This window comes from Octopus bimaculoides, chromosome 3 (assembly GCF_001194135.2).
Source record: "Octopus bimaculoides isolate UCB-OBI-ISO-001 chromosome 3, ASM119413v2, whole genome shotgun sequence".
NCBI lineage: Eukaryota > Metazoa > Mollusca > Cephalopoda > Octopoda > Octopodidae > Octopus > Octopus bimaculoides.
The window spans coordinates 27,435,601-27,455,776 of NC_068983.1; the positions used below are offsets into that span (position 1 = coordinate 27,435,601).

The following is a 20,176-nucleotide window of genomic DNA, read 5'->3' on the forward strand; positions in this document are numbered from 1 at the left end:
AGGTATCGATGGTCGACCCTATCGAAGGCTTTAGATTGATCTAAATTGATCAGCGCCCCACCCATGCCAGGATCCTTAACTACCCTGTCCATGATGTAGCGCATGAGGTGGAGGTTGTCATTGATACTTCTGCCTTGTCGACCAGTTTATCGATGACAAACGCCAACCTCTCGGCTATTACTTTGGCCAAAATTTTTAAATCTGCGTTGAGTAGAGTGATGGGCCTGAAATTATCTATAAAATTCCCCTTGTTTGGGACTTTCTTCAGCAATGTCACTGCACCTCGGCTCACGAAACCGGGAATTCTCCCGTTTTGTTGCCAGTTGCAGTAGACTGATGCCAAGAGGTCGCCAAACAAGTCTGGCATTTGACAATACAGCTCGTAGGATAGACCATCCAATCCAGTCGACTTATCCCTTGCGCAGCCCTCCATAGCATCCCTTACTTCAGCAGCTGTGATGGGACCCTCACAACACTCTGCCTCTCCCGCGGAGAGCCGCAGCAAGCCGGTCAGGTAGGCACTGAGATCCATCCTGCGTTCCGACACACCGCTCACACGGAACAGTCGAGCAAAGTGCTGTTGAACGGCCCCACACATCCTTTCGTATTCGAGCAAACTACATCCCTGTTCATCGATTAGAGACCGAATGGTGGCTCTGTTACCGCGTTGCGCCTCTGCCACCCGGGCTTCTCGCGCAGCTTCCATCCCTTCGTTCCTTAAGGCACGCATTTTAGCTCTGACGACGCAACCTTCGTGTTTGGCGTTGAGGTTTTGGTCGAGGGTCATCCTCGCAGCCAAAATGTTGGTTGCGCTGCCAGTTGTAAGTGCCTCTTCAGATAGATAGATAGATAGATACATACATACATACATACATACATAGAGTCCATCATCTTTTTATTTAAGAGATGCGAGTATAATTAGGTTGACAGACACTGTGTAGAATCCTATGCGACAGATCGTTTCTGTAAATAATTGTCCCGTTTTGTGATAGATTACATTACGTAAGGCTAGTTCTACACGAGAATATGTATAAGAGTACGTGAAATACTCCTCCAGTTATTGGAGTCATAATCGTTAGAGGGTTGAAAAATATGCTTTCCGGTATGTGTTCCGTTTCTTTCCATTGTCAGGTCAAACCCTGCTGTGCTTAGTTTTACTTTAATTCGATTCATGGTGGTTAAGCTAAAGTACCAGTTATGTACTGTGGATAAGGATATCCTCTAAGACCCTTATCTAAAAACTACCGGCCTTTCGCCTATATAAAAATTCATTACTTTGTAAGTAGCTATATTGATGCCGTCGCGATATACATTGAATTTCTTTGTAAAAGTATGGACAAAGATGGAATACCTAATGGGTGATGTAGGACAACATATGATCTGGCAAAATGATTCAACGAGATTCTTTCGATTTTTTTTATTGAATGAATTCGCGTAATTTACGATGCTATAGTCCTTCAGAACATTTTACGATCCAATAGCTCGTCACTAATAAACTGTTATCAAACTGAAGCTTCAGCATTTATTACTTTTTTCTATATTTCTGTATACATACAGCCGTCCAATATTTTCCACATTTCTTTTATATGTTTTTCTTCGATTAATTTCTTGAATTATCAGAGATCTTGAGTTGTTTTCGTCACATCATTCACATAACATTGAACATGTCCTTTTGCTGTTACTCCGCTTAATACTATCAGTGATAGTTTCTTTCTTTCTTTTACTTCAAATTTCAATCTTATTTAGTTTGTTTTCATCTTTTGTTTTATTGCTATTTTATATGCATACAAATTTCTTTCTTACAAATCTGTCATTCATCGTTGTTCACAGCAGAGTTACTTTTATCTTTGTATTATAAAGATCTAAAAGTTTAGATCATACTTATGCATAGTTCCCCACGTTAGGATTACTATTATCTTCGTGCTATAAAGATCAAGAAGTTTAGAAGTTATTCACTCATAGTCTTCTGCTTACTGGATTACGACCAAGCGTTACTGATTTGCTGGATTCAATGACCTCGTTTGTTTTGTATTCACTCTCTGTGCCATTAAAAAATACGCCTTCACGCAGTATTTTCTGTACGTCTTAATTAAATATTATCATGATGTGTGTAGGTCTTTAAATGGGTAAACTTCGAATTTATATATGTTGTATTTATTGTAACTTCTTTTACTGCAGAGTCAATAGACAACAACAGATTAGAAACAATATAATAGCACGATAGTATTATTTGAGGAGATGCAGTTTTAGCTTAACAAGAAGTAATATTATTTTATACTTATCTGTAGAACTCTAGAAATACGTTGAACGTAGTTTGTTCATACACTTTCAAAATGCTGTCTCTGCTTTGCAATATCCATTCTGAGCGGAGCAGGCATTCTTCTACTATTTAAAATTTGTAACTATCTCTAACAGAGAAACATGATAGAATAACGAAGATAATGATTCTATTTAAATACAACTTTATATGTTAATGATATCGATATAATTCTAGTTATTCAGCTATTCGTTTCACCTGTGAATATAATATAGTGTTTTGTTCTCTAGAATGCTACACGGAAGACTATGATCCACATTTTCGATTCGATTTTTAAGATAGCAGGACAGAATATTTGGTTCTTGTACGTAGTTTGCCGAATAAGTGCATATAGGAAAACTTCGTTAGCTTCTGCGTATATCATTAGCTACGATACTCATTGTAGTTCCAACAGCATTTGAAAAAATATTGGCCTTCAGCATATATTGTTAATCTTTCATACATGCATACAAAAAAATCAACTTTACATCTCGATTTGCGGCAATTTGGGCTGGATTGTCATGCAAATTTTGATTATGCTGAATCCGAATTTTGCTTTAAAGCCCTTCCTCTTCTTTTCAGGTGTGAAATTAACCACTGTGATTTAGTTATGGATACAACATCAAAAAGAAGGACGTTCTGTAACGATCCCAGTATCTTCTGTTACGTCTATGGAAACTTCACTCCACAGGCTCAACGGTGAAACATTAATAACTTTGTCAAGAAGGCGTATCTTGCTTGCTTTAAATTAACATTTGGAGACCAGGACAAACCCTAGGCTCCCACAAAGTTTGCAAAACTTCTGTAGAAATTTGGTTTGATGAAACAATTCATCAAAGCTCTATATCACAATGGAGACAGCTTCAGCTATACATGTACAACCTTTCTAAGTCTCAGTAACTAGAAAAGGAAGGCAGGAATATTTGATGGACCTCAAATAAGAACTCTCATCAGGGATCCACATTTTGTTAGAACAATACATGCGGCGAAGCCTAGAGCTTAGAATGACTTCTCTGATATGATGAGGAATTTCCCTGGGGACAGGGAAGTTGACAACTATCAAGAGATTGTGGCGGAGCTGTTCTTGACTTTACAAGCACTTGTATGTAGAATGGCATTAAATTGCACTACTTACACGGTCATTTGGGAGAATTTCCAGAGAACCTGGGTGATGTTAACGAAAGACAAGATGAACACTTTCACCAAGGTGTAAAAGTAATGAGAAAAAGCTACCAAGACCTATGGGACTTAAACAGGATTGCAGATTACAGCTGGAGATTGATGAGAGATAGTCAGAAAAGAGAGGAAGTTCTTGCAGTAATAAATGATCAGAGTGAATGACCTCAATGAATAGAGGTTTTGTATTCATATTTTGTTATAACCAATGTCAATTCTTACATGTTAATGTGCAATTACTCCCACAACTTTGTGTTTTGATCTATTATATTAAAACAGAAGGCATATTGTCTACGAAACATTGTATCTGTGTATGCTGTATTCTTCCTTCATGGGCATTAAATAGTTGTTTCTAGCAAAATTAAAGATTTTATGTTTCAAAAATATGATGGAATAGTGGAAATCTGATGCCGGATTTGAATTCAGTACCCCAAAGTTAGCTAAAGACCATTAATAAAATCTGTGCCAGAAAATATGTTGACCAGTGTTATATATTTGATAAAATGAATAAAAATGGGTTTTAAGGTAATTGCACCACTTTAATAATTAGATGTTTATAAGTTTATAAAAACCTAATTATCAAACTGGGGAAATTATCAGAAAAGCCATTTCTATAAATGTTTTCAAATATATATATATATATATATATATATATATATTTATATATATATATTCAATGCATATTTCATCTGTCTAATTCGGTATATGCGTGTATAGGTCGGTACGCATGTATGCATACTTTAACACTTTCGATAAAACAAGTATTTGTCAGACAGTTATTTAGTTAATTAGAAAATATTTTGTAGTTATTCAGTCAATAACTCGTAAAAATTATGAAATATCTCCCTGACACACGTCTTCGCAATGTGTAAATTTGGCTTAAAGAGTAATATATCTAAATAATTTTCACGAAGTCACCCGGTATTTATCGTATCCTCTGGGGAAAATCAGTGGAAATGTGTGAGAAAATACGCAGGTTGTTTTCTGTTTAACAAATTTTTCCAAAATATTTTTTCTAATAAAACACTCTCTCTCCCTCTCTTCCCTCTCTCTATCTATTTATTTCTCTCTCTTCCCCCTTCACCCTCTCTCCCTTTCTCTACGTCTCTCTCTCTTACACTCTCTATGTCTTTCATTTTATTGCTCGCTATATATATTTTATTTCGTTTCGCATTCTCAGCCAACATATATTTGTTTCGTTATTTAATGGTTATGCACTCGAGTGCACTGATTGTGTCTATGAGAAAAAATTTATACCAGAAAATAAAATTGCATAATTATTGTAAACAACAAAAATAAATTCAGCGTGTAGGTAGCAAGCATCCCTCAGATTAGAATAATTCAACGTTCCTTAATGCTTAGAAAAGATCGTAAAATGTCTGGGTTTATACCAAACTGATTTTATTTTCAACATTTGTTTCTGAAAACTTCTGTGATGATCATATTTTAGTATTTTTCTTTCATCACTTTTCAATTTCGTATTTCTATATTTTATTGTCATCGTGCAAGTATATTAATATTTTGGTAATACTAAACGTAAACTATTCTCGATTGTTTTGTTTTTTTTTAGTATATAAATATAACTATATTCGGATGAATATATATATATATATATATATACATATACTGTTTTTATACTTTAAAGCTTTCCAAGTTCATAGTTTTACATTTTATTACAACATTTTACTGTTATTAACATTGTTAAATATTACTCTCTCACATCACCGCCTGTCATCTTTTCCTCTCCCCCTCATACATCTATATTGCTACATCTCCCTTCGCCTTATTTCGACGTACTTTATTTTCATCATGACGCATTGCTTCATTTCTTTCCACAGAATTCGCATTTTTGTTTGTTACTTTTATCATAAAATGTATCCGGATATATAAAATCGCATCAGCTATTTAACGACACATGATGCAGGAATATTAATAGACAGTTATATGAAAACAACTGTCTTACTCCGCGAAAGGTTTTCTGACATTAATATTTCATTAAACTGTAAAGGCATTACCTAAACATTACATTTTATTACTGCATTCGGGAGAATTAACAGCACATCGATTGGTTAATTTGAACGGCTGAGTTTTCTGCTTCTTAATAAGTTAGCTTTTGGTACGTAATAAATATCTAGCGAACCAATATAGAGAGATTTCGTCTGGAATTAATCCTTTCATCTTCTATATACAAGAAGAATTTACTATATTGGTAAAAGTGAAGGACACAAACCTTAGAAGATGACTTGAATCATGTTGAAAGCTAAATATTAGATTTCAAAATTACGTGTGAATGCGATCCAATTTAGTTTGAAAATTTAAATGTAAAAGAAAGTTGATGCAATTTCTTTATTGATTCAGGCTTTATACACAAACACAGACAAAGACACACACACGCACACAAGCACACCCACACCCACCCACAAACACACACACATACACACACACACACACACAAAAAAACACAAAAACACATATCTATGTGTAAGTGAATATTTATGTATCTATTATATATAGATGTAAAGTAAATTACATACATTTTATATACTTATACGCACACAAACACATATATGTATGAATGTATGTATTTATGTATGCATGCATGTATGTATGTATGTAGGTATGTATGTATGTATGTATGTATGTATGTATGCTTGTATGCATATTTAATTATAAATCAAATACAAACACTAGTATTTATACTTAGTGTTCACTCATGCTAAAGAGACCTTCTGATCAAAACTTTATTTTCTGCTAAATCTCTACCCTATCTAAATAGCTCCCTCTGGACGATTTACTTGTCCAACCTCTTTTATTTTATCCATCATTATTGCGAACCCGTTGCCACATATCGTAATCTAAAAGTCATTCACAGGAACTGAAAAAGTTAATGAAGTCATATGTCACATTTTATTGACCCTGTGCAGTTTAGTTAACGATAAGAACTTATTATATTCACGATAATGCATTATTTTAATTCATTCGTTTATATGCTTCTGTACGATAGAAGTATATTACTTATTAGTTCGAAACTTATTTATTAGTAAAACCGATACCTACATGTTTACAGAAATATCACAGTGTAATAACACCCGGAAAGGAAAACGAACACACATATCTACATAAACATGCGTGCACGCACACACACATATATATATACAAGTAGATAGATAAATCGATATATAGATAAATAGATAGATAGATATATAGATAGATAGATAAATAGACAGATAGATAAATAGATAGATATAATCAGAGGAGAGAGAGAGAGAGAGAGAGAGAGAGATAATGATGCAAATACGCTAACAAAAACGCTTCGGTTTGATATAAGAATATACATACGTACGCAAATATAAATATAGTGAGTGATAAATGTAGAGAGAGAGACACTAAAATTTAAGAGATTCGGAAACGTGTTTATCTGTTTATCGCATCATTATCTCTTTACCCCGCCATAAAATGTTCGGAGAGATTGTAAGTTCAAATCATTTCACTTAGAACTATTTTTTTTTTTTTATTGAGCATCTCTGGCTCTTATCTGTATATATATATAGACAGAGATAGTAATATATATATATATATATATATATATAATTAATAGTTATCGCCAAGCCAACATGGCAGTCCCAAAATTAGGACGAAAGCTGCCATGAGTATACGAGTATATATATATATACTCGTATATACATGCATATATACATATGTGTGTGTGTGTAAAAACACGAATGAGGTGAGATTTACTCATACACACACAAACACACACACACACATGCACACACGCGCGCACGCACACACATACAAACACACAAACACACACGCATTCAAACACACATACATATCGTGGAATTGTGTCTCGTTTTCCACTCTGCTTCTTGCCCATGTAATCGTTCTCTCAGGCCACGTATTTCACCATCCATCTCTCTGAAAGAATGAAATATCACATTAAAAAGAAAGAAACAGGCAGACGACAGACAGGCAGTAGGAGGTTGTTGGGTTTTTTTTTTGTGTGTGTGTCATATTATCAACAAGAATACAACAGCAACAACAACAATGAAAGGAACTACAACGAAGTTTATTTCGACACAGTGAGGAAGGACTTTACACTGTCGCTCTATCTGCTAGAATTATCAACTAAATTGTTTTCATATAATGTAGCCAAGCAATACCACATTCATAATTATTTTGTTAAGTTCCGAATTAGTAGGAACAAAATACGCACGGCCCAATCGCCATTTCAGCGTCTGTCCGAGACTTAGTATAGCGGAAGCTTACAACAATTATACAATGCTTGCTTCCTATGAAATATTCTTTAAATAAATGAAAATTTCCAGTAAGAAGAAACTATCAATATTGTAGTATCAATATATAGAAACATATTGCAGGTTTTTCTTCTATATGCCATTATGATGCATGTAATTTCTAACATAGGTGTAACACTATCTGTTTGACAATATCGTGAGATATCAAATTTATTGTCGTGATGCAAAATACTCACGGAGATGTAATCCCTTTTTACATAAACGCCAGTTGGCTAAACCAGGTCTGTCGCTAAACCCCTGCAACCCCTACGGTCACAGGGGGCTTCTGCGGTTGAGGGGTCCGATGTTAAAATGAAAGTACGTAGATGAGTTATCTATTTACTTTGGTTAAGGTGTTGAACAAGAATTAAATTATCTATGCTAACTAAGAATTTCAAGAACTAAATGGTAATACATTGTACCTGCAAGAATTCTTGTAAAATTATTACATTGTACCACGAACGTGTACCAGACTTTGTGGATTGTCTACGATATCTATTGTACTTAGCTCTCAGCTTAATTATTCAGAACTGATCGATGTTTCGCGAAAGCGAAAAGTGTGCCGTGTTTGTCTTTGAAAGTTGCCTGGATTATAAAAATGCTCTTTTATTCATATCTGGAAATTTTACTTATTGAAATGTCTAACAGACCTAAATAAATTTAACTTGTGCTTTTAAAGATGTTCTTTAGGATAACGTGAAATACTGAACTTCAGATAGAATAAAGTAAAATATAGCTATGAATAAAAGGGTGCCTAGATTATGAATTTGGATTGAAGGGATGGGGCCTCGAAACAGAAAGTTGCAAGGGACCTCTAAAAGCCACGCGATGGAGCTGGGTCAAAAAGATATGATTGAATTCATATCATCAAGTGCGTTTTGGGCAAAAGAGCAATGTACGTAGTATATCTGACTTCAGAATCACGGTGCTCTTGTAAAGTAAATAACTGGAAAGTTCCATGTAAGAGATATGCTAGTTGGGTAGTCATCGAAAGTTTATACAGGATTTCAGTTCTTAATATTAATTATCTTATTTCATATCGTCATATTTCAGGGTAGTTTTTTTTTTCTTTTTATTTGCCAAATAAACATACGCACAATACATTCGTTCTTTACTCGTTTAAGAACAGCAGTCAACAAGTGAGGACCGAATATATTGTGCGTGTGTTTTTTTCGGCAAAAAAAATAATAAAGTGACCATCTCGAAATATAACAATATCAGTATAGGGTTTCACGTCAGGAATCCTGCAAAACAAATTCCTAAACGTATCTTATTTCAATAAAATGAAAAAAAATATGTTTACATATCAAAACTGAGTTAAGGAAAAATACGGACAAAACTAGTATTAAACCACAGGAAGTACTCACCATTACTAACCAAGCATTCGTTATGAGAACTTGATTCTTTTCATCCTGAAATAATAAAGAGTAAGAAATAATGAAATTTGAATTGAAATAAATTTTTAAAAAGAGATATAGATAAATAGAGATTGCGTCAGAAAAATAGACCACAAGACGAACAGACAGACAAACCAACAGACAAGAAGACGGGCATATAGATAGACAAATAGACTGAGAGAGAAATAGAGAGAGATATACATTAAAACAAACATATGTGCTAAAAACCAAACATATGCGTGTACATGTCTTATATTAGAGCGCACGTACATATATATTATACATAGATAACTTGAAAGACACGTAGCTACAATTAGACATACATGGAGATATAAGAACGTATATATGTACGGCGTGCGTACATAAAGAGACTAGTTTGTCAAAATCCTGCACATGATTTGCATCAAGATTTCAAATAATAAAAAGTACATATACCTGTATACAAATGCAAATATCAACGTTCTTAGACCCACTGGGTATAAGGTTCGACATCTAAATTAATACTAAATTTCCTAAATATATACAAATTCCTGTTTGATATACACGAAGATTTTATCGGGAAAAATATGCCAGATATTGAATTTCACGCGCACGGAAGAAGAGGCACATTTGAATTGGAAATCAATTGGTACATATATTATTACCTTGTAAGTACAAGCAAAAGGTAAGTCACACATTGAAATTCAAACGAACAAAAGTACACAGGAACACACCCACACAACAAATACACACACACACACATACTCACACAAACACAAACACTCACAAACACACACAAACACACACACACACACACACACACACACACACACAAGCACATACTCACAAATACACACACACAAATACACACAGACACACACACTCACTCACACTCAGAAACAGACACACACTCGCAAACACACACAAACGCATACACAAACATACACACACAGAAACGCACACAGACACGCACTCACACAAACACACTCATTCACATACACACACACGCACTCTCACACACAAACTCACACACTCACAAACACACACCCACACACACACGCACAAACTCACATACTCACAAAGCACACACACACATACACACGAAAACACACACTTACAACCACACAAACACACACACACACACACATATTCAGACCCAAACTTAAACATACACCAGGATATTTAGATACATTGATATCTTATATATTAAATATACATGAAAGCCTCAAGACATGTGATTTGTATATGACTTATCTATTCTGTTTTAACATTTAAATACAGGAGTGCGTGTTTGTGTGTATGTTTAAGCGTGTTTATACGCACGTTCTCCCTCATACAGGCATATATATCTGCTGATTTTAAACTTGGCGCAAGGTTAGAAATTTCAGGAGAGGATAAGTCGATTACATCGTCCACTGTGTTAAAATGGTACTTATTTTATCGACCTTGAAGTATAGAAGTAGTGAAAGGTGAAAGATGCATTGGGTAAGTTTCTGTCTATCAAAATACAATGAAAGCAACTTAGATATACGAAAAAAAAAAAAAAAAATTGAAAAAGATTTCAAACACAGTCACACATATAAGCATGCTATATATGCCTCCGTGTGTATGTGTGTGTATGTATGTGTGTGTGTGTTTGTGTGTGTAATCTACATATAGTTTTGAATAATCATTCAGTATAAAGTAAAATAGTTTTTATTATAACTTTAATAACAAAAAACATACTTTAATAGATACATACATAGGTAGATAGATTAATTGGGTGAGTGTTTGATTGATTGATTGATTGATTGATGGAGTTAGTGATTGGCATATATTTATGTATAGAAGTGTATTCACGCACCCTTAGATTAGACTATCATTATACATGGAAGTTCCTGAGTGTGACATATGAGTGTGTGATAGTGAATATATGCGTATGCGTATGACAACGCTATCTCCTGTATTTTAATCATAGTTTCTAAATATACTCACTACATAAAAATTGAGTAATTTTGGCAGAGAAACTTTCGGCCGGAAATTGCTTGATGGTAAATATAGCATCAGTTCCTAGTATATTGCAATAATTGTTTGTTAAATGTCACCTGCGAAATTTCTCTCCTCATTTCAGTATCTTGTGAATGCAAGACGCAATTACTTGATAACTTTGGTGTTTGAACTGGATTTTTTTTTTCTCTGAAAGAAGTGTGCTAAAATGTTTAATCAATGAATAGTAGCCCAAAAGTAGAATGTCTGATCCGTAAATATTCTTATTTTCGTCTTGCAGGATCAAATTCTTTTCAAAATATGAACTAAATCTAAGGCTGAATAATTTTCGTCAATTTCATGTAAACTGTTTACCTACACAAGTTATGTGAGCTTATCTGCTAGGTAGAGGAAGTGTAATTAATATCAGTCGATTTTCATCAAAGTAACTTGAATGTAGTCGATTATGTGCATACACTTTTATGTAGACCTCGGTTAAGGGCTCAGTTTATGGGTTCTGGGAAAATTTTTGGGATCATTTAATGGCGAAGAATCAATTGTTCATTTACTGATATAAATTTCATGTTTAAAAGAAGACGAACGCCATAGCATTATTATGCATGTAGTGTAAGACAGCAAGCTGGCTGAAACGTGAACATACCGAGCAAAAGGCTTAGCGGCATTTTGTCACATATTCATGTTGTCAGTTCGAAGTTGACTTAACCTTTTATAATTTCGGAGTCGATAAAATACGGGCCAGTAGAACACTGGGCTCAACATAATCACCTTACCCTCTCAATAGAATTTACTGACCCTGTGCCAAAGTTTTAAATCTATACCATGTATGTATTGTTAACACATTATAAACTTATGAGTTCATTTTACATAAAATATAATGCTACTAACATTTGTCCTTTTCCGTTAAGTGAAGTTAAACGAAATCTAGCCAACTTATTACGAAGAAAGATGGTTGCTTAGGAAATTTAGGTGATGTGAGACTTTTAGTATAGGCGCAGTCACGGCATGTGTGCTAAAGAATTTTCCTTCGTTCAAAACCGTTGTTACCTCCCTTTTACCATTCTTTGCTTGTGGAATTTAGGTGACGAAAACTGCGGAAAACTGCCGTATAAAGATATGTCTGAATGTGGGTGTGTGCATACACACACACACACACACACACACACACACACACACACACACACACACACACACACACACACACACACACACACACACACACACACACACACTCAAACACAAACACACACACTTATATCTACATATGTATAATATATGTACATACATGATATATACATATATTATACATATCTAGATGTAAGTTTCTCCATTTATTCATATAGTTTCCTTTTAGTTGAGGCGTGTCCTTAGTAACTTTCTTTTTTGAGATATGTTACTGACGGATGAAATAATCACTATGAATGTAGTGAGACGATGTTAGATTTTTTTTTTAGATATATGCCATGTGTCCCAATTCATATTTTTATCTCGCTCGATCTACGTAAATATAAGCACAAATTATATACTCTACTTATAATGTTCATTCACTGACGCCCGGGCGACAATTGAATTGAATCATTATTATTATTTCAAGTGTCGATAAAATAAAGTACCAGTCAAATAATGGGTCGATGTCAACGAATGAAAACTCCCCTCGGAATTACTGATCTTCTGCTTCAATCAGAAATGACGATTATTGCCGTTGCTTGTATGGTTATTATTCCTGAGTAAAACGGGAAGTGAGCAGACTCGCTAGTGCGATGGACAAAATGCGTAGCAGTATTTTTTCATGTTTTTATGCTGAAGTCTACTTTGCATTTCATCACTTCGAGATCGAGAAAGTAAGTACACATTAAGCACTAGGGTCTATGTAATAGACTAACGCCTTTCCCGTAGACATGCTGGCCAAAATTTGAAGCTATTACTATTCGTGTATATCGTAAACAGATGTGTGATTATATGAATCGTACAATTCGGATAGAAAGTAACGATAACTAAATGAAAAAGATAAGGATTTATTCCTATATACTTTTTCAGGAATGCAATTAACGTTCTTTCTTATACTGATTAATAAACAACATGGTTGGACATCAAAAATTTCTCGAACGTAAGAGCACGATACACAGAAAGGAAAAAATTATTGTCGATGTCTTCGTTGTTGTTGACGTTGTTGTTTACCTCCTAGTCACTCCTAGACAACAATTATTTTTCAGTTTTCTTAAAACAGTGACAATTCTATTTGTTTTAGACAATTTGATCTGGGACATCATTATCCAAACTGCCCATTGAACTTGTAATATTTCACTGTGTGATTTGAGGAAAATTTGTCTGCTACATCTAGCATGACGTCGGCTTGTGTAAATAAGTAGCATGCGGAGGTACATTTCATTCTTCAAGGGAACGAATGAACTGTAGAATTAATCACTGTATCGTTAATTTAATTGCTAAGATCAAAAACCCTATTCCTGTGAGCCAAGGCCTTAAACAGAGCACTACACAAAAGCTATGGTTCGTCTAATTCTATCATGGCTGATACAGTTTAGTTTTTTTCGCTTTTTCTGTTTCTAATTCCCATTCATCTTTGTTTCATTTTGATTTCTCAACATGTCCCGCTTTGTTACATTCTCCTCCGTCTTCTTTTTATACTCTCCTCCGTCTTCTTTTCTTGTCGCTTGTCAGTTTTTTCTCCCCTTCTGTCATTAACCTTCACATATTCTTTTTTTTCTTTTTTTTATTTCGTTTCCCTTTCTTCCATTTCATATTTTATTTTCCATTTCTCTTCCCATTTCTAATAACGCCTTCATAATTATTTTCACTTTTATTCCTTCCATTGTTTAATTCATTCTTTCATTCTTTCTTCTTCTTTCACTCATTGTTACATTTTCTAACATAATTTCATTTATTTATTTCAGTTTCTTCTCAGAGCTATTTCCCATAGAGCTGTCATTTTTACTTTTAATTTTCTTATACATTTACTTTTCCGAATTGATCGTTCTATTTTATCATTTCAAAATATATATCTATTTCCCCCAAAAATGATTCTGCTTTGCCAATTGTATTTCTTGTTAATGTTGAAAATTTAAACGAATTTCAATCGGTAATATTTTCAAAACACGCCATAATCCTATAGTAATTCAATTTTTCTGCCATGTTACTAAGTTTGTAGAGATATGCGTGAGTCTATGTGCTCGTCCGTGCGTGTGCTAAAGTAATTGGCTTCGATTATTCCAGGGCTTCCAGACTGATTCCCACTTTCATTGATCGGATGTAACTAGAATATATTGGCTCGGTATACGAAGGAAAGATTCAGTCGACAGCCTTCACTTTTGCAACAATGCAGGCGTATATCTGACAAGAAGGTCACGGTGTTTCTCAAAAGATGTTTATTTTCAGCTTTTAGTTAAGGGAAGGCAGTACTTATGACTTTTTACACGACATCCGAGACTGTTTAGTAAAGTCGGAGGGTCCTCAAATCGGTGACCTTGCTCCAAAGCCTGCAACAGAGTGCACGTTGCAAAAAGCATCCACGATACCAGGCGGTGGTATTAAACAGGTTGACGAATTAAATCAGCCGTATTAGTAGCCCCCACAGGATTCGAACTCAGAGCACAATGTTACACAATAAATGCTGCAAGTCGACGTCCTTACAGTTCCACCAAGCCACTGTCCTGGATTGTTACATTACTATTGAGCTTGAACTGACGAAAAGCATAATTAACCTCTGCTGTATTTTAAACCAGAACATGTTGGTCCAGAACAAATATTGAGCCATTCTGTCTGACGCTCTAATTACTCAACAAATTCGCCACTAAAATGTATTAATGTGGAAGTTGTTGAAGGCGTGTTATACAAATCCCTCTTGTTATTTTTTAACTCTTGTGTTCTTTACTTCGTTTACAAAGCCTTCAGAATTATATAAAAACCAAATATTTTCAGCATTGCTGTTGAAGCTAGGTCGAGAAATCTGAAATAACAGACAATGCTAAATATTTTTAGGCATAAAGTCATTAGTTCCACATTAAACAGTATGCCATTACTTCTGAAAACGGTAGGACATGATATGAAAGCTATTTGAATGGATCAAACAAATTTGTATAAGGGCTCTTGATGACATGATTTTAATGTCGTTTTTGTTATGAGTAGTAGTAGTAGTAGTAGTAGTAGTAGTAGTAGTAGTAGTAGTAGTAGTAGTAGTAGCAGCAGCAGCAGTAGCAGCAGCAGCAGCAGCAGCAGTAGTAGTAGTAGTTGTTGTTGTTGTGAGTACAACATGAACACCAGTTAGTTATAAGTCTTCTGTGGTCCGCATCCGTGTAGATAGTCTGTTTATTAAAGGATGAGTTAATGGATACCCTTTCTAGTAAGATATTATAATAAAAATTCTGTTAATGCTGGTGATACTTCGATAAAATGTTTGCAGACGGATTAGTCGTGCGGGAATAGTTGAAGAGTAGCTGTGCAAAGACTTTTTGTTGTCCTATAATACATTCCTTTCTTTGTTTGCACTTTTAGAAACCATTTCATAAAGTCATATATGCGTTCCATCAGAGCTAAAATCATTCCGATGTAAATAGGTTACAATACAACCTAATTTGTTCTACACTGATCCATATTCTTCATATTTATGTTTCAATGGAATAAACTCCAGTTAGATCTTTGTATACTGAATTTCTAATACATATATTACGAATAAATATATATATATAAATTCTATTCATATCTATGGAGGGAGAAGAAATATTATTTTCATCAGATTTTACTGTATAGCATTGAGTTATGTACCAGTCCTTCAAGTAATCATGGTTTGGACAATAATATAAAATTAGAAATTTATCGATGGAATATTGAGAAATTATTGGGAAAACGTTTACTACATAGCTACCCAATTATAGATAAGGCTGAAAGCTTTTGTTCTACGTGTAACAGAGTTTAAAATTAATATAAAATATAAGTGAAAGTTTAATTAATACAACCATCAGTAAATAAACCTCTCCTTCGTGATAAAACGGCATCTACAGCTAGACAATTATCATATATTATAGAAATTCAATGATTTTACCTAGAGGTCACCCCCTTCTAAATGAATTTATTGACTTTCTATAACATAAAAGAATATATTAAGCCCGATATGGTGCTATGACCTTTGATTACTAAATTACTTTACAGACCTTTGTTTTAACGCTGATGTTAGTTCTACTTTATACAAAAGTAACTGATAATGAATTCTGCAAAGCGTGAAATATGTGCGTTGTGTTACAAATCAGTTCGTATTTGACGTTCGTTAAATACCATCAATCCATGGAACCTTGTTTTTCGCAGGTCTATGTTTTATATTTTTCAAAATAAACTGTACTATCTAAAAGAAGTATCGTCAGCACCTTAATATTTCGTCATTAAATGTTAATATACTTCATTCATGTAAGAGTAAATTAAAGTCTTAGAAACCAGCTATTTTTACATTAAAAATCTGAACAATACGGCCCCTGGAAGGGATCTTTATATCTACCTCATATAGCTATCTTTTTTAAACACTCAAAGGAAATAATCCATAGCACCTACACACACAGTTGTTAGATTTTAGCGAAGCGATCATTATTTGATTCTCATAATCAGCGGATCTAATTCTGCATTTCTCTACTCACAGTTTTCAATTGGTAAACCTTATTATAGCACTTTCTTGGTGAATGTACACTTTCAATGCCCATAACTACTATAATTTTGCATTTTTCCAGTTAAACGTAACCGATGACAGTACATAAATTTTTGATTCCAGATTCAGAGGACCTAATTCTGTATTTCACTACTCACAGGTTTGAACTTCTAAACCTTGATGCATGTACACTTTCAATGCCAATAACTCCGATAATTCAGCATTTTTCCAGTTAAAAGTTTTCGATGACAGTACATAAATTTTTGATTCCAGAACGTATTTAATAAGTGTGCCCCAGTACAATGAATTCATACTTTGAATGCTTGAAATTCTTTAAAAAATGAAACCAAACTTCCACACCACATTCAGTTGGGGACAACCTGTATCACTTACACTAATTTTACAAATCATATTTATTGCTTATTTACAGTTCATGCAACAATTTCATGAAACTAATTGAGCCATCAAATTTAGAAATATTTTACAGGTTTCATTGTTTATGTTCGATTAATTTGAATATTGATTTTTTTGTGTATCCAATTTCTAATTTTTGCAGACAATATCACAATTATACCTTATTTGGCAAGTGAGTAGAACTCATGTCTGGAAACCTCGTGGCATACTTAGACTGTTGAAAAAAATCGATAGAATAAGTACTAGGCTTCCAAAGAATAAGTCCTGGGGTCGATTTACTCGACTAAAGGCGGTGCTCCAGCATGGCCGCAGTCAAATGACTGAAACAAGTAAAAGACTAAAAGACTAAAAGACATAGTTTTATATATTAATTGTTTTTACCAAACAACAAAAAATGAACAATTTAGCCAGTGGTTACATGTAGTATCTATCTCAGAGTGTCTGTTCACAAGTTTATCTGTGCATATTGAAATGCGTAATGTTTCTTTAGAACTGAATTCTTTTCTTTGTATTAATATTACAGGACAGCTGTTAGACTACCTTTTTAATTATAAATGTCCTAGAAATTTCACATTGCCTTGGCTTTGTTGTCTCATTTTATTTACCAAAATGCCCCTGTATATCGTAGTATACTCACATATATACCTCTACGTTCATCTGTGTATTCTTCCATTTTGATTCTCTTCTACGTTGATATGCGTAAGCGCATTTGTTTCTGATCATATATACGTGTGTCTTTGTATATTCTTACCTGTCCTGTAAGTCTATAGTTTCAAGCCTTTTTGAACCCACGTCGCCCTTATAACCAGACCTCTATTGGCGTTTGTCATAAACTAAAATATCTCAGATGACATATCAATATAATTCTACTACGCTCTGAAAAAAACAAATGAGAGCGTCATATCAAAGCAGCATTTGGCGATGGAGATGTAAATCTAGCCTGTGATAGATGCGTTTGAGGTTGTCAAACCCTTGACAGTAAAATGTAGTGACTTATGGGATACTTTAGAAGATTCGTAACAATACCGCCGACAATTACTTGTTTCTAGCAATCTATGTTTATCGATCAAGTTTTCGTTTTGGTTTATATTTATTTATCCTTTATCGATCACTTTACCTATCTTCTTGTATAATACTATTTACCACACACCACTACAAGCCAATAAGCATCTGCTCACACACATACATTTTACGCATAAAAATACTTTTGTACGTGTGTATGAGTGTGTGTGCGCTCGTGTCTGTGTGTGTGTGGATGCATTTGTGTACGTGTGCGTATACATGTGCGTGTGTATACAGTGTCGTACAGCTACGCAATTATATATACGTGTGCATGCGAGTGTGTGTGTGTGTGTTTGGATGTGTCACATGTTTCTTCAGATCATAGTCCGTATTCCTGAGATGATTACAGTGCAGTCTGTAGTATCCATGGAGATTGGGTAGATCATGTTCATGCATTCATTTCTTCGAATGATATGGCATTAATGGATGTTTAACCGAGGGTTTTTTGTCAATTTTGACCAATGAGAAGGATGATATGTGGGCATTTCTGTAAGTATTTTTGGTGGGGAGGAGTAGAAATTGATGGAAAGAGAGAAAGGAATGGTAATTGTAAGGAGAAAGGGGTGTGTATGCTGATTTTGGACTTATTTTGCTATTTGAGTATGCTGATGTCGGGATGGGTAGTATAGTTCTTTTGTTTGACCTTATTCCCAGTAGGCCCATCCTCAATTAAGAAGTAGTCGAGTCAGCAGGTACAGCCACTACAACCATTCAGTTGTTGGAGTTTATTGTCTTAGATGACGAATGATAGTTTCTTAAAATGACCTTTTAACTACTTTTGGTGGAATAATGATATAACATATAGCATATGAAAATAGTGGCTATTTTGTTTAGTTATTTGTATGTTCTTCCCTTCTTCTATGTTTTTTTTTTTCGAATTCTAGGAATGATGCCTTGCTTTTTATGCTTACATGATATAATATTTTCCTGCGATATTCTATAATGTGTTGCAGTATTTCTTAGCAGATCTGTGTGTCATAATGCCCACTCCATTCTGTTTGAGCCTTCAGATGAAGCTAGATAGTAATGTGGAGTGCCTTTTGTTTACATTGGAAAATGATGTAAGATGGCTGCGTGGATTTTTCATGATGTCTCCTGTACCACCAACGTACACTTATTTCTATGTACCTGCCTCCACCTCACATTTGTAAATCAGATTCTTTCTCATGCAAAGATATATATGCGTATGTGTGCGTGTGTGTATGTGTGGGGGGGGGAGAAAGAGAAAGAGTAATACATGCATGTGTTTATGTATTTACATATATTTATGTAAGTATATACATTTCCATGTCTACAGACTTAGGTGTGCGTACATGTGTTTGTGGGCGGGATCTGTATGTGACCATAAGCGTAAGTACAAGCACGTGTAAATACAAGGTTCAGGCAGTCACGTGGTTTGTCTACTGCAAATACAAATATAAACATGAGGCATTTACGTATTCCTCCGTTCGGTCACAATTGATCTCATTCTTACACTATGTAAAACGAAGATGGCATTGTAACTACAGCCTATATAGATTTAAAAATTAGGGAATATAAGAATGAATAACCTACTCTTTGTAAGTTTTAAGGATCATTTCTTAAGTTTTCTTAAGTTTTTTATAATCGCAAATTACAAATCTAGAACAGCATTACGCGAATTTCCAGCGATTGTATTTATATCTCACCATTCCCTTTCAGGCGCGTTGGTCTTTTCACTCCATTGTACGTACAGTGGCACTAAACATCATACAATCACTGAAGGGGATATCTGAAGTGAAACCTGACAGAAGAAATATCTACAACCTGCTAAGCAGTTTTGTTTTGATGGTGTTGATATGTGTGCGTGTGTATGCACATACACGCACACACAGAGACACTCACAAGCACACACGCACATACACGCATATATATATATATATATATATATATATATATATATATATGT

The 20,176-nt window shown here is 34.5% G+C and overlaps 1 protein-coding gene across 1 annotated transcript in view; it reads right to left on the minus strand.

Moving 5' to 3' along the window:
* The window catches only part of LOC106876626 (neuronal acetylcholine receptor subunit alpha-10), a 428,202-nt gene that overhangs the window by 72,109 nt on the left and 335,917 nt on the right, over window positions 1-20,176 (minus strand). Inside the window, exon 2 of the mRNA XM_052966106.1 lies at window positions 9,135-9,179. Coding sequence (XP_052822066.1) covers window positions 9,135-9,179 — 45 coding nt within the window. The remainder of the gene's footprint in view (window positions 1-9,134; window positions 9,180-20,176) is intronic.